General features: G+C 36.0%; 1 protein-coding gene across 1 annotated transcript in view; it reads right to left on the bottom strand.

Annotated features, from left to right (window-relative positions):
- The window catches only part of CSRNP3 (cysteine and serine rich nuclear protein 3), a 195,228-nt gene that overhangs the window by 147,278 nt on the left and 33,608 nt on the right, over nt 1–14,342 (bottom strand). Inside the window, exon 3 of the mRNA XM_086370605.1 lies at nt 10,474–10,562. Within this exon, the coding sequence (XP_086226731.1) occupies nt 10,474–10,486 (13 nt within the window). The 5' untranslated portion in view covers nt 10,487–10,562. The remainder of the gene's footprint in view (nt 1–10,473; nt 10,563–14,342) is intronic.

The raw sequence follows: 14,342 nt of genomic DNA, 5'->3' as shown, positions 1-14,342 counted from the left end.
GACACAAATGGAATCAGGAAAACTCATCAATTAGGCTGTCACCATATCCAGCTGAGAGATGAAAAGCAGCAGAATTGAAGTGGTGGTCATGACAGTGCAGCTCTCAGGAGGGGATGAGAAGAGCATGAAGAAAGACTCAGTCAAATTTGGTTGTAATTTTCTGGAAACACTGATGAGTGAGAAGCTTCCTGATTTTCATGACTGGCTATTCTTAAATGAGATGGTAAATACAGCAGCAGGAAAAGGTTTGAGACAGAAAGGAGATAAGCAAATTTTTAAAAATTAAGATTTACATATTAATGAGAGTTCCTTGGATTGCAAGGAGATCATACCAGTTGATCCTGAAGGAAATCAGTCCTGCATATTCATTGGAAGGACTGATGCTGACGCTGAAACTCCAATACTTTGGCCACCTGATGTGAAGAACTGATTCATTTAAAAGATCCCGATGCTGGGAAAGATAGAAAGCAGGAGGAGAAGGTGACAATAGAGGATGAGATGGCTGGATGGCATCACCGATTCGATGGACATGAGTTTGAGCAAGCTCCAGGAGTTGGTGATGGACAGGGAAGCCGGGTGTGCTGCAGTCCATAGAGTTGCAAAGAGTCGGACACAATTGAGTGACTGAACTGACTGAACTGAAGATTTACATGATATTAACAGATAAACAGATAAAGAAGATGTGGTATATATATACAGTGGAATACTATGTCAAAAAAAGAATGAAATTTTGTCATTTACAACAACATGGATGAACTTGGAGGGCATTGCTGCTGCTACTGCTAAGTTGCTTCAGTCGTGTCCAACTCTGTGCCACCCCACAGACGGCGGCCCACCAGGCTTCCCCGTCCCTGGGATTCTCCAGGCAAGAACACTGGAGTGGGTTGCCATTTCCTTCTCCAATGCATGAAAGGGAAAAGTGAAAGTGAAGTCACTCAGTCGTGTCCGACTCTTCGCAACCCCATGGTCTGCAGCCTACCAGGCTCCTCCGTCCATGGGATTTTCCAGGCAAGAGTACTGGAGTGGGGTGCCATTGCTTTCTCCATGGACGGCATTACTCTAAGTGAAATAAATGAAAGAAAGACATACTGTATGATATCACTTATATTTAGAATCTAAAAAATAAAATAAACTAGTAAATATAACAAAAAAGAAGCAAACTCAGATATAGAAAGCAAACTAGCAGTTACCTGTGGGCAGAGGGAAGGAGGAAGTGGAAATATAGGGAATGGGGATTAATAGATGTATTAATATTATGCATAAGATAAATAAGCTACAAGGATATTTGTATAGGGAACATAGCCAACATTTTATAAAAATTAAAATTGGAAAATATCATTAAGATTTGTGAATCATTATGTTGTACACAAATCTTACATAATATTATATAACTATATCTCAATAGAAAAAACTATGAACATTTAGAAATGAAAAAATCAAAACCACTTGCCATTCTACCTTTGAAAAAAATCTGTATTTCAAATACTATTTATAATATTTAATTATTATAAAATAATTTAAAATGTTTTAACTTCTCTGTCATTGATCTACTTTAATGCTCTTTTTATATATTATCTCCACTTTTTCATGTCTATTTTTCTCATCGAACATATTATGAGTATTTTTCATGTCATTAAAATTTTTTGTAAAAGAAATTTCAGTAGACGAATAATATTTTATCTTCTAGATGTACCACAATTTTTCAAGCAATTCTATTACAGAACATGTTTATTATTTTCAATGATTCAAATATTTATATATAATGCTATGATCTGGAAGTTTATTGTTTGTTTAACATAATAAAGCATAAGCATATGGACCTTTAACATATTTTGCTACTAACATATTTCCATTGACAGTATATGTCAGTGAAACAGGTAATAAAAAATCTGTGCTAATTTGATAGACATAAAATTACAACACTTTATTTTCATTTCTTTGAGTACTGTTAAAGATGAAATTTTTTATATGTTTATCAGCTATTTATATTTCATTTTTATGCATGTTGTTCTTCCATTTTTTAGCCCATTTTTCTATTGGTATCTTATTGATGTTCATATTAATTTGTGAATTTCTTTAAATAATATGGCTAAATAATAAAGCTAACCCTTCACTGTCATCTATGAAATAATGTTTTAAGTAGTTGACTGTTTATCTTTTTATGTAGTTTATGATTTCCTACACCTCCATATTCTATTTTTTTTTAATTACCCAATTTTTGGTAATAATAAGATATATTTTCAGAAAATTTGGAGACTATTGAAAAACACCAAAAAAGCAATAAATTAAATCTACATCCAGCCACTCAGACAAAACCAACTTTCTATATGTGTGTATGTGCATACACCCATACACACATGCATTTATTTAGTCATCATTTCTTCCATGCATATTCATCATTTAAAAGCATAAATGGCATCATACTGCAAAAACTGTTTTATAGCCTACTTTTGACTTATTGGTATATTGCAGATAATTCTGCAATAATAAAATATGCTGTGCAAGCGTCTTTATTTTAACCATCTCAGGATATTACTTTAAATGGATATTAAATAATTAATTTATTTACTTCATTATTATCAGACTTGTAGATGTTTCTTATTTTCATTTTTTTAAACATTATCTTAATAAACATTTTTGTATACATAATTTTGTGTTCATAATTGATTATTTCATTAAGGTTTTTAAATATATGGAATTCCTAAGAAGATGCAAAGAATACAATTATCTGACACATAATGACAAATTACCTTCTAGAAAAGTTGAACCAATTTACTTGTCCATCCCTATATTATGACACAGTCCAATTCTCTACATCTTCACCAATAATAATCCACTTCTATATTTACAATGTGTCAGACTTTATATCTACTTAATTGATAGAATATCTGAACATTAAAAAATTTAAACAGTTTGCATAAATCCTCAGAGATAAGAATGAACTCAAAGTTCAGGCTGACCTTTAAATTGGTACTCTCTTTCCATATGCTACACTGTCTTGAAAAGTTTTATACACTTATATGACCATTATTACACATCAAATGTTTCTGGTTACTTAAATTATTTTAATATATATATTTTTTTAATTTAGAGGTGACTAGAACAATTTTGGAGAAGGAAATGGCAACCCACTCCAGTGTTCTTGCCTGGAGAATCCCAGGGACGGGGGAGCCTTGTGGGCTGGCATCTATGGGGTCACACAAAGTCGGACATGACTGAAGTGACTTAGCACCAGCAGCAGCAGAACAATTTTTGCAAAAAGTTCTCAGAAAGCCTTGCTGCAGGTTGAGTCTGCCCAGTTGTGTCCAACTCTTTGTAACCCTATGGACTGTAACCCAACAGGCTCCTCTGTCCATGGGATTTTCCAGGCAAAATATTGGAGTGGGTTGTCATTTCCTTCTTCTGGGAATCTTCCAGACCCAGGGACTGAACCTGTGTCTCCTGCATTGGCAGGCAGATTCTTTACCACTGAGCAACCTGGGAAGCCCCAGAAGGCCTTAGAAGTTATCTTAATGAAGTTTATATTTTCTTTTTTTTTAAATTTTATTTTATTTTTAAACTTTACAATATTGTATTAGTTTTGCCAAACATCCCTAATAACTCTATTTTAATTATATTGACTATTTTATCTTATATATTCGGTGAATATGTTTTCAAGTGTTTTTTAATTTAAATTTAATTTGAGGCATTTAAAAATGCATATCAATGAGCTTCCAATCAAAATTTCTGCAGGATTTTTTGTAGATATTGACAAACTGATTTTAAAATGCACAGTGCAAAGAAATTTTGAAAAAGAAGAGGACACACACTATCTGATCTCAAGACTTGCCACAGAGTACAGGAATCAAGACTGTGATAATGGGAAAAATTACAAATGCATACATCAGTGGGACAGAAATGAGAGGCCAGAAATAGACCCACACAAATGTGACTGATTTTGATGAAGGTGTAGAGGCAATTTAATAGAGAAGAGAGAGTCTGTTTAAAAAATAAAACATCTGGGTGTCTGTATGCAAAATATTGAACCTCAATCTCTTACCCTATATAAAAATTCACTCAAAATTGATCATATATCTAAATGTAAAACATGATGTTGTAAAACATTTTGAAGAAAAACAAGTGAAAATCTTTGTGACCTTGGGATAGGCAAAGAGCTCTTAGATACAACACCAGAATCGTAATTCAGAAAAGAAAAAATTAATACCTATAACTTCATCAAAGTTAAAACCTCTTATTCTTTGAAAACAAAGTCAAGAAAACAAAAACAACAAAAGGAGAAAATATATGCAAATTTCACATCTCCCAAAGGCTTTTTATACAGAACATTTATAAAGAACTCACAAAAGCAAACAACAGAAAACAACTCAATAAAAAAAATTGGCAAAAAAATATATACAAAGAATTCTTAAAACTCAACAATAAGAAAAAGATTAAAAAATGAGTCAAAGACCTGAACAGACACCTCACCAAAGATATACAGATGGCAAATAAGCATATGAACAGATGTTCCACATCATATGTCATCAGGGAAATGTAAGTCTTAAAAGTGAGATACCACGAATGGCCCCAAATCCAAAACACTGACAACACCAAATGCTGAATAAGATGTGGAGCAATGGCAATTCTTTATTGCTGCTGGGAATGCAGAATGGTACAGATACCTTGAAAGACAGTTTGGTGGTTTCTCACAAAATTAAACATACTCTTACCACATGACTTAACAAATACACTTTTTGGTATTTATCCAGAAGGTTTGGAAACTTAAGTCCATGCAAAAATCTGCTATTGAATGTTACTAGACGTTTTATTCATAATTACCAAAATTTAGAAGCAACCAAGACGTCCAACAATAGGGCAATGGATAAAGTGTGATACATCCAGACAATGAAATATTTTTTAGTGCTAAAAATAAATGTGGCTTCTTAAGCCACAAAAAGACATGGAGGAAACTTAAGGGTATATTACTAAGTGAAAGAAGTCAATCTGAGAAGGTTATGGACTATACGATTGCAACTATATAACATTATGATAAAGGTAAAAACTATGGAGACAGTAAAAAGATTAGTGGTTGCCAGGGACTGAGGGTGGGAAGGAAAGAGAAATAGGTAGAGTACAAAGGATTAGGGGTGTAGTGAAAATACTTTGTATAGTATTACAATAATGGATACGTGTCATTATATATTTATCCAAACTCATACAATGTACTGCACCAAGAATGAAACTTAGTGTAAACTATGGACTTTGAGTGATTTTGATACGTTAATGCAGATTTATCAGTTACAACAAAGGTACCACTTTGTTAAGGGATGTTGGTAATGGGGGAAACTATGCATGTATCGGAGAAGGCCATGGCACCCCACTCCAGTACCCTTGCCTGGAAAATCCCATGGACGGAGGAGCCTGGAAGGCTGCAGTCCATGGGGTCGCTGAGGGTCAGACATGACTGAGCGACTTCACTTTCACTTTTCACTTTCATGCATTGGAGAAGGAAATGGCAACCCACTCCAGTGTTCTTGCCTGGAGAATCCCAGGGATGGGGGAGCCTGGTGGGCTGCTGTCTATGGGGTCGCACAGAGTCGGACACGACTGAAGCGACTTAGCAGCATGCATGTATAGAGGTGGGAAATACATAGAAACTCTCTGTACTTTCCTCTCAGTTTTACTATGATCCTAAAACTGTTCTGAATAATTAAGTCTTTTTTAAAAAATTGGACAAAACATTTGAATAAACACTGCACAAAAGTATATATAGATGGTGAACAAGCCCAAATAAAAATGATCAGTATTATTATTTATTGCTGCTGCTGCTGCTCAGTCGCTTCAGTCCTATTCGACTCTGTGTGACTCTATGGACTGTAGCCCACCAGGCTCCTCTGTCCATGGAATTCTCTAGGCAAGGGTACTGGAGTGGGTTGTCATGCCTTCCTCCAGGGGATCTTCCCAACCCAGGGATCAAACCCAAGTCCCCTGCATTGCAGGCAGATTCTTTACCGCTGAGCCACCAGGCAAGCCCATATTATGTATAAGGTCACACTTTATTTTTCCCCAAGTAAAGAATTGTTCTAGTACCTTCTACTAAGTAAGCTATTGTCCCTCCTACTTTTCCCCATTCAAAATGCCTTCTTTATCAGACACTAACTGTATACGTGGGGTTGCTAATAGACTTCCATTGGAAGGCCTCCCCCATTGACAGATGATTATTTCTTTGTTGCATTTTATGATCATATGTATATAGTGTCTGTTTTTGAACTTTGTATTTCCATTGCTCTGATGATCTGTCTTCGTGTCTGTCCTTACCAGGCATTAATATTCTGTAGACATGTGTGTGTGTGATATGCAATTCTGTAGTTAAATCAAAGAACAGGGTTGGAGTCACTGCCACTTATGTCTTTAATAAACTCTTAAGTATGGCTTTGCTTGATCACAGATGGCCAGGAGGGTGGAGGAGCAGGAAGCTGAGGGTGGGTCTCTAGGGAGCACTATCCTCTGAGCAGGAGTAAAATACCAAGACTTGTTGCAGGCATGTTGTTTGGTTTCTACAATATTTATTGTTTTCAACGAGTTGATTTCACTCATTTATATTACTTCTGGCTGCCTATTGGTATTTGAGTTATGGTTCTGACTTTGGGAAAGAATACAGAAAGAAGAGCCCATGAAAGGAGAGTTTGTGAAAAGGTCTCCAAGGGATAAGTAGACCAAGAGGGAGGGGTGTCACAACAGCCCAGGAAATGAAGGAAGAAAAATGAAGTTAAAAGTGTCAAATACCCCTGAGAGAGCCAGTCAAGATAAGGGCAGCGGGTCATCTGAGCCTTTAGAGAGAGCGTGCTCTGTTAAATGGGGTTAGATATCAGATCGCACTGTGCTGAGCAGGGCCTGAGTCTTGGACGCTGGAGATAATGAATGTAGACCGCTGCTATGGAGAGCCTGAATGAGCTGGGGAGCAGAGAAATTGGATGGTAGCCGCGGTGAAATCCAGTGAAGGGGAGGTCAGTTTGCTTTTGTTTGTTGACTTACTTTTTTGGATAGAAGTTTGAAGAGCATGTATAGGTTGAAGAAAAAGGGTCAGCAAAGAAGAAAATATTGAAGGTAAAGGATATAAAAGAAATTAATGGTAAAAGCTTTAGCATCAGTGATAGGGAATAAAATCAAATCTGGGCTTTGTCTTGAATAGCAGGAAGGACTTCTGATCCCTTAAGATTGGAGGAAAGAAAGAATGATGTTAGATGTTGCTGTTTGGTGCTGGAGGGAATCACAAGGGTGCACAAGGAGCTTCTGTACAATGACCTCAATTTTCTTGTCAAAATAGGAGGTTCACTGAGAGTGAAGGGCAGGGATTGTATGGCTTAAGTTGGGCAATAAACTTTTGAAATGGTGGCTGACCACAGTTAGAGTGAGAGGATTAGTGAATGCTACTGAGGGACTAAACTCAGATTAGAAAACCATCTATCTGCAGAGTGGTATAATTCACTCCTATAGCGTTCATGGGCCTGAATTTAAGAAAAGAAATTTCTTATATGAATTCAGGTTTGTGTGTACAGTGTTCAAAGGACAGGCTGTAGAAATGTGGAGAGTAAGCTCCTGGTGTCCAAGCCAAAATCCAAGTAAGGCTTGGGAAAATGGAAAGAGCCACGGATTCAAGAAAAACAAGAGTGAGAGAAAAAAGATTTATTCATTTGTAGCTTAAGACCTATGTGCTCTTGCTGCTAAGTCACTTCAGTTGTGTCCGACTCTGTGCAACCCTATGGACAGCAGCCCACCACGCTCCTCTGTCCACAGGATTTTCTAGGCAAGAATACTGGAGTAGTTTGCCATTTCCTTCTGTGACTCCCAATAAAAACTTATGTTTTAACCTTATTTTTTCCTTTCCCCTAATTTTCTAACTTATTTCATATTCACTCATTATTCTGTTAGACACATTTTAGATACAAGGACAGATGAAAGCAAATGAAACTAAAAACATACACAGATGGTTAGAAGTGAATTTCACTTTAACAATGGTGGCTGGAATTTAAAGTGTCTCAGTTGAGCTTTGATTGAGAATAAGATGCTGTTGGTGGTTGGAAGGATTTTTGTTGATATGGGGTGGATGTTTATTGAGGTTGTGGAGGTTAGGATGTGATCAGTGATTCTCATGTTGGGATAATTTTTCCCAAGGGGTTATTGGGCAACGTCTGGAGACATTTTTCGTTTTCATGGCTTGAGGGGTGGAGTCCTACTTGTGGCTAATGCTGGAGATGCTGCACCTTAAGACATCACCTTTTTAGAAGCATTTTGTGAGAAGCATAGTGCTGTGCAATCCATCTCCAGCGGAGTTTAGACTCCCACTCCACTGCAAATCTCTTTACTTACCCAGCTATTTGCATATGGATTCCTTAGGGGTTTATAGCATTCAAACCTACATTACAAGCATTGAAAATCTACATGCCTTTCTAGGTCTTTGGGGAAATGATTTAATTCTCTGGTTAGCTTAATAAAGAAGTTGCCTGTACAGGAATAAGAAAAGCTAAGTAGGCAATGCTCACCTTTGTTCTTTTCATGTGTTTGCATAACTATTTTCTACAACATTAAATTTGCAGTTGTGGCAAAAAAGAGACTTTTCTTTCTTAGAATCTCATATTACTTACTTGTATTGTACTTGAAGAGCTTTAATAAAAGGTCATTTGAATGTGGGTTGTAATGGAGCATCACTCCCATTGGTATAAACACTCAGTATGGTTGGCTAATAAAAGCCATAATGTGAACTTACGAATAATCCCCAAATAATTCCCCCTGTGCTTTAGGATTCATTATTTGCCCTTTTAAATCTAGCCTGTCTTTTTAAATATGTGTTGCCTGCATTAATAATACAATTAATTTCCCAGTAACACATCAGTTGCACAGTTCTTGAGAACAAGAACCGTATCTTATTCATTTTGAAACAACCAAAGCTTCACTCAGCCCATTGTCTTGCATATGGTAAGTCCTAAATAAATTTTGAATGATGTATTCTTGGATGAGTGAGGAAAAGAAGATTCTGAAGGCAAACACGATCAAGGCAATCAAAATAAAAGATCATTCCAGAGAACAGAGTAGTTGTTACCAGAAAGGAAGGGGCTGGGAGGCAGTGAACAGGTAGGGGATGGGTAAGGAGGCTCAACTGTATGATTACAGATAGAAATTAAATTTTCTACAGTGAGCATGCTATGTTTTATATAGAAGCAGAAATACAATGTACATATCTAACTTATATAATGCTATGAATCAATGTTACCTCAATAAATGCACAAATAAAAATAAATAAGAATCATTAATATATTTCATTTAAAATTATTAATATTTGACACTGGGTCCCCATAATACAAAGTAGTCAGAAATTATCCACTTTCTCAAGTTATCCCATCAGAATGAACCATTTTTAACCTACATTGTAACTCAAATTTCCAAATGAATACTTTATGTTCATTTATTACTGTAATCTGTTTATTATTGAATTGTGGTGTTGAACTTGGTGTTGGAGAAGACTCTTGAGAGTCCCTTGGACAGCAAGGAGATCCAACCAGTCCATCCTAAAGGAAATCAGTCCTGAATATTCATTGGAAGAACTGATGCTGAAGCTGAAACTCCAATACATTAGCTAGCTGATGAGAACTAACTCATTTGAAAAGACCCTGATGCTGGGAAAGATTGAAGGCAGAAAGAGAAGGGGATGACAGAGGAGGAGATGGTTAGATGGCATCACTAAATCAGTGGACATGAGTTGAGTCAACTCCAGAAGTTGGTGATGGATAGGGAGGCCTGGCGTGCTGCAGTCCATGGGGTTGCAAAGAGTGGGACATGACTGAGTGACTGAACTGAACTGAAGCTATTTAATAAGAGCAGGCTTATTTTGCATTGCTTTTCTAGATTTATGACTCTAAACAACTTGGAAAATTCCTCACATATCCTTTTGCTCATTCACACCAACTGTCATTTTATTGAGGTCACACTTTTTGATGAAAGTAAATTTTTTTTTACTGTACTTGGGAAAGTCAGGGAATGAGGTTCTAAGAATTTTAGAAGGATTGCTCTTTAGCGGTCCTAAACAATGTATGTATATGTGTGTATGCAGTAACATAAGATACAAAAGAAATTTAAAAATTTGCTAAATAGGTATACATTCCTTAACAAATTCAAAATAAAAATGTATAGGAATGCATAATGTTTATTTTTATCCTAACACTGTTACCCTTTAAAAAATTAAAGAAAACTTTAATAAAAAATGAATTCTATACTAAAAAAAAAAATTCTTGTAATTATCCCCAATTGAATAAAATGATATATGTTTAGTATAAATGAATTTCCTGAAATCTTCAAGAGATCATTTAAATATATGTATTTTATATAAGAGCATTTTTCCTTATTATCCAATTACACATTAGCAGTAACAGCATGGGGAACAGTGTTACAGTTACATCCCAGGTCTGTATAACTATGAAAAGGATAATGTATACTAACCTTGAGATCTCATGAATGCCAGTATCTCCCTGAAGACGCTACGCCTCTGAAAACATCTTTTCAGTCTGTTGATATCGCCTTATTTTTTCCTTAAAAAAGAAAATATGCTTCAATATGTTATATAAGGTTATATTTTTAAGAATTAAAGTTGACAACAAGGTGTAAATATAATATAACACAGAGCAAAATCAATAGGATTCTTGGAATATAAAAACAAGGCATTAAATTTAGAACTGAATGATCATACTGTATATAAATTAGTGCAGAAAGAATATCCATCTTAAAAGAATATAGTACATTTCTAATCATTCATATGCTTTCATTCATTTGTTTACCTGTTATTCAATCACCAACTGTTACTAGGGACAAAAATATTAAAGGCACTTTATCTTAGCAATCAACATCACACTAAATTTAAATAACTTTCTAGTCTCCAGAGATTCATATCTTCAAGAAACAAAAATAAACAAGAAAACCAACCAAAATATTGTAGCTAGATAGTTGATGAAACTCACAATAAATATTTATTAGGATTAGTGAAATAATTTAAAGAGATGATAAAATCCTGGCAGTAATTAAAGGCTTTTATTTTGCCAGACTAAAATGCATCATATATAATCACTTTTTCTAAAGGACTAACAAACTTTCCATTCTAATAAGTTAAGATAAATCATTAAATCCATATACAAATGTAAACTTTTCCCTTAAACACAACATAGAGAAACTTATGAACTGTGGTTCATTTGTTGTGTTTGCACAACAGCCAGGAATGAACTATCACTGATCATAGCCAATAACAAGAGCTAATGTAAAAGGGCTACGAATGGATAAAACTGCAAACATCTTTGAGAAAAAAGTTGTCTTAGGAAAATTATATCTCTAGGAGCCTCTTTCTCTGTTTAAACTTTACGTGTATCTTCATGGATATACATTTTAAATAGCTTTAGAACACACACAACAGTAGCATAGTGTTATCAAATTGTGGTTAGCATTACAGAGTTAATAGAGATAATTGAGTTCAGTTTGCTTCTGAGAAAGCCCAGATTCAGCAGAAGAATGAGAAATTTTGGAAAGATAGATTCAAAATTCAATTTTAAGACATTTAAATGTTAATAATATTATGCATAACATGATGACATACTGAAGACCAGTAAGGCAATAATTTACATCACCTTTGCACTTATTTTGAGGAATATTTCAGAAAATAACTGTCTTCTCTGTTATGATACATATCCTAGATTGCATGTCAAGCAACCGAGAACCAACGAGCAAGCATGCCAACAGAGCTCTACCTGTTTGTAATGTGTCCATTGAATACAGACTTTAAAAACTTATCTGAAATTAAAATCAAATACTAAAAATAAATTAGATGCTGAAATGAATCTGTCTATAAATGTCATTTATAATCTCAACTCTAATTTTCTTGTTAATGAAAATGAATCCCATATTATTTAAATGTCATTTTTATGTATTGAGGTATCATTAAGATTTTATCCTAAAAATAAATAAATTTTTGCTTCTATAAAAAAGTGGGGAAACTTAAATATAAAAACAAATCAAGAGGGAAAAAAAAGTGGAGAAACTGCTATCTAGTTCAGTTCTCCCTATCGTACAAACAGGAAGGCTACCATATATTTGTGATGTGTAGCTAACTCTAAAGGAAAAGACTGTGTTTTTTGACTACCAGTCGGAAAAATTGAAATTTAAAGCATAATTGCATTTTACAACCAAATAAATAAAAGACTTTCTGTAGTCATTTAAGGTAGTCTATAGAGTAAAGCAAAAATATTGGTGCAGAGTACATCATGAGAAATGCTGGGCTGGATGAAGTACAAGCTGGAATCAAGATTGCCGGGAGAAATATCAATAACCTCAGATATGCGGATGACACCACCCTTATGGCAGAAAGTGAAGAAGAACTAAAGAGCCACTCGATGAAAGTGAAAGAGGAGAGTGAAAAAGTTGGCTTAAAACTCAACATTCAGAAAACGAAGATCATGGAATCTGGTCCCATCACTTCATGGCAAGTAGATGGGGAAACAATGGAAACAGTGTCAGACTTTATTTTGGGAGGCTCCAAAATCACTGCAGATGGTAATTACAGCCATGAAATTAAAAGATGCTTACTTCTTGGAAGGAAAGTTATGACCAACCTAGATAGCATATTGAAAAGCAGAGACATTACTCTGCCAACAAAGGTCCATCAAGTCAAAACTATGGTTTTTCCAGTGGTCATGTATGGATGTGAGAGTTGGACTATAAAGAAAGCTGAGCGCCGAAGAATTGATGCTTTTAAACTGTGGTGTTGCAGAAGACTCTAGAGAGTCCTTTGGATTTCAAGGAGATCCAACCAGTCCATCCTAATGGAGACCAGTCCTGAGTGTTCATTGGAAGGACTGATGTTGAAGCTGAAGCTTCAATACTTTGGCTACCTGATGCGAAGAACTGACTCATTTGAATAGACCCTGATGTTGGGAAAGATTGAAGGTGGGAGGAGAAGGGGACAACAGAGGATGGAATGGTTGGATGGCATCACTGACTCAATGAACATGGGTTTGAGTCAACTCCAGGAGTTGGTGATGGCCAGCGAGGCCTGGCATGCTGCTGTCCATGGGAGTTGAAAAGAGTCAGACATGACTGAGCGACTGAACTGAACTGAAGTGAAAATTACATACCTGTAATTAACCTATAATTCAGACTTGAGGCTAAGGAACCCTCCGTGATGGAAAAAAAAAAAAAAAAATGGACTCAAACTCTGATCTGTTTGAAGGTTAAGGATGTAAAAGTAAATTTGATGGGCAGGATTGATCCTAACTCAGGTCAGTCAAGTTCCTGAGAGGAAGTCATCACAAAAGTAAAATAATTTTAGAAGAATAAGGCATATTCAATGCCATGTTCCAAGACCTGGAGATATGAGAATCAACACCAGTTCTGGGCACAGTGTGCAGTGGCTGAATCTGGAAACAATTCCAGTTCAGCACCTTGGCTCTCTGGATGTGACTAGGAGACACTGGCTGTGTGAGACTGTGTGAAGAAGTGTGTGTCCACAAGTGAGAAAGAATGTCAAGAGGGGTGGAGCTAGGATCCATCAATCAATAGCACTCACTTGAGACCCAGGCAATGTGTAGAGGAATACCACCTAGATGATATAACCCAGGAAGATGCAGAGGCTGCTGGTCTTCCTTTGGAAGCCCTGTAGGCACATCTACATTCCCACATCTATGGGAACTGCCACTTTCCTGAAATCCTATGTCTATGATGTAATCATGCCTTAAGTAGGATCCCCCCCTAGCGTAGCCTGTTATACTTTTTGTGAATGAGATTGCAATCCCATGGGCAGCCTTAAGAATGACAAGTGACATCTGGGACTGATTTGTGGATACATATAACTATCTCAGGAACTATGAAAAATATTCAAGGAGGGTGGCATTGATGGAATGGAGCATGTATACTAATATAAATGTTGTGTTCATCTAAAGAACCTCCGTTTCTGCTTATGAGTTCCATGAAAAACAAACTGACATAAACCTACATTATTATTTTAAAACGTGCACCTAATACTTACAGTTCACATCTGGTCTTTCCTCATACCTGGGGTTCAATTGAGAAACTCCCTGAGAACCGTTTTTTATTTACAGAAAGTTTTGCAATATTGCAGGGGGAAGGTGAATACCACCTCTTCTAGTTCTAGGCCCATACACATTACTGTAAATCAGCCCAAGATCCCAGAAGCCATTCGGAGTGGCAAGCGAGGGTCAAAGAACTCTCCCATGTTTGTCAACATTTTCTCTAAATGGTACCTTTAGCAGGTCAGTGATGCACCAAGCTCTTGATGGCATGTTTTAATCAATAGCCATGCTAGACTTCAC

Source organism: Bos grunniens, chromosome 2 (genome assembly GCF_055505025.1).
Source record: "Bos grunniens cultivar Pamir isolate PY7600 chromosome 2, Bosgru_T2T1.0, whole genome shotgun sequence".
NCBI classification, from domain to species: Eukaryota; Metazoa; Chordata; class Mammalia; order Artiodactyla; family Bovidae; genus Bos; species Bos grunniens.
Note: the sequence above shows the minus strand (reverse complement) of the source record. Positions and strands in the feature narration are given on the sequence as shown.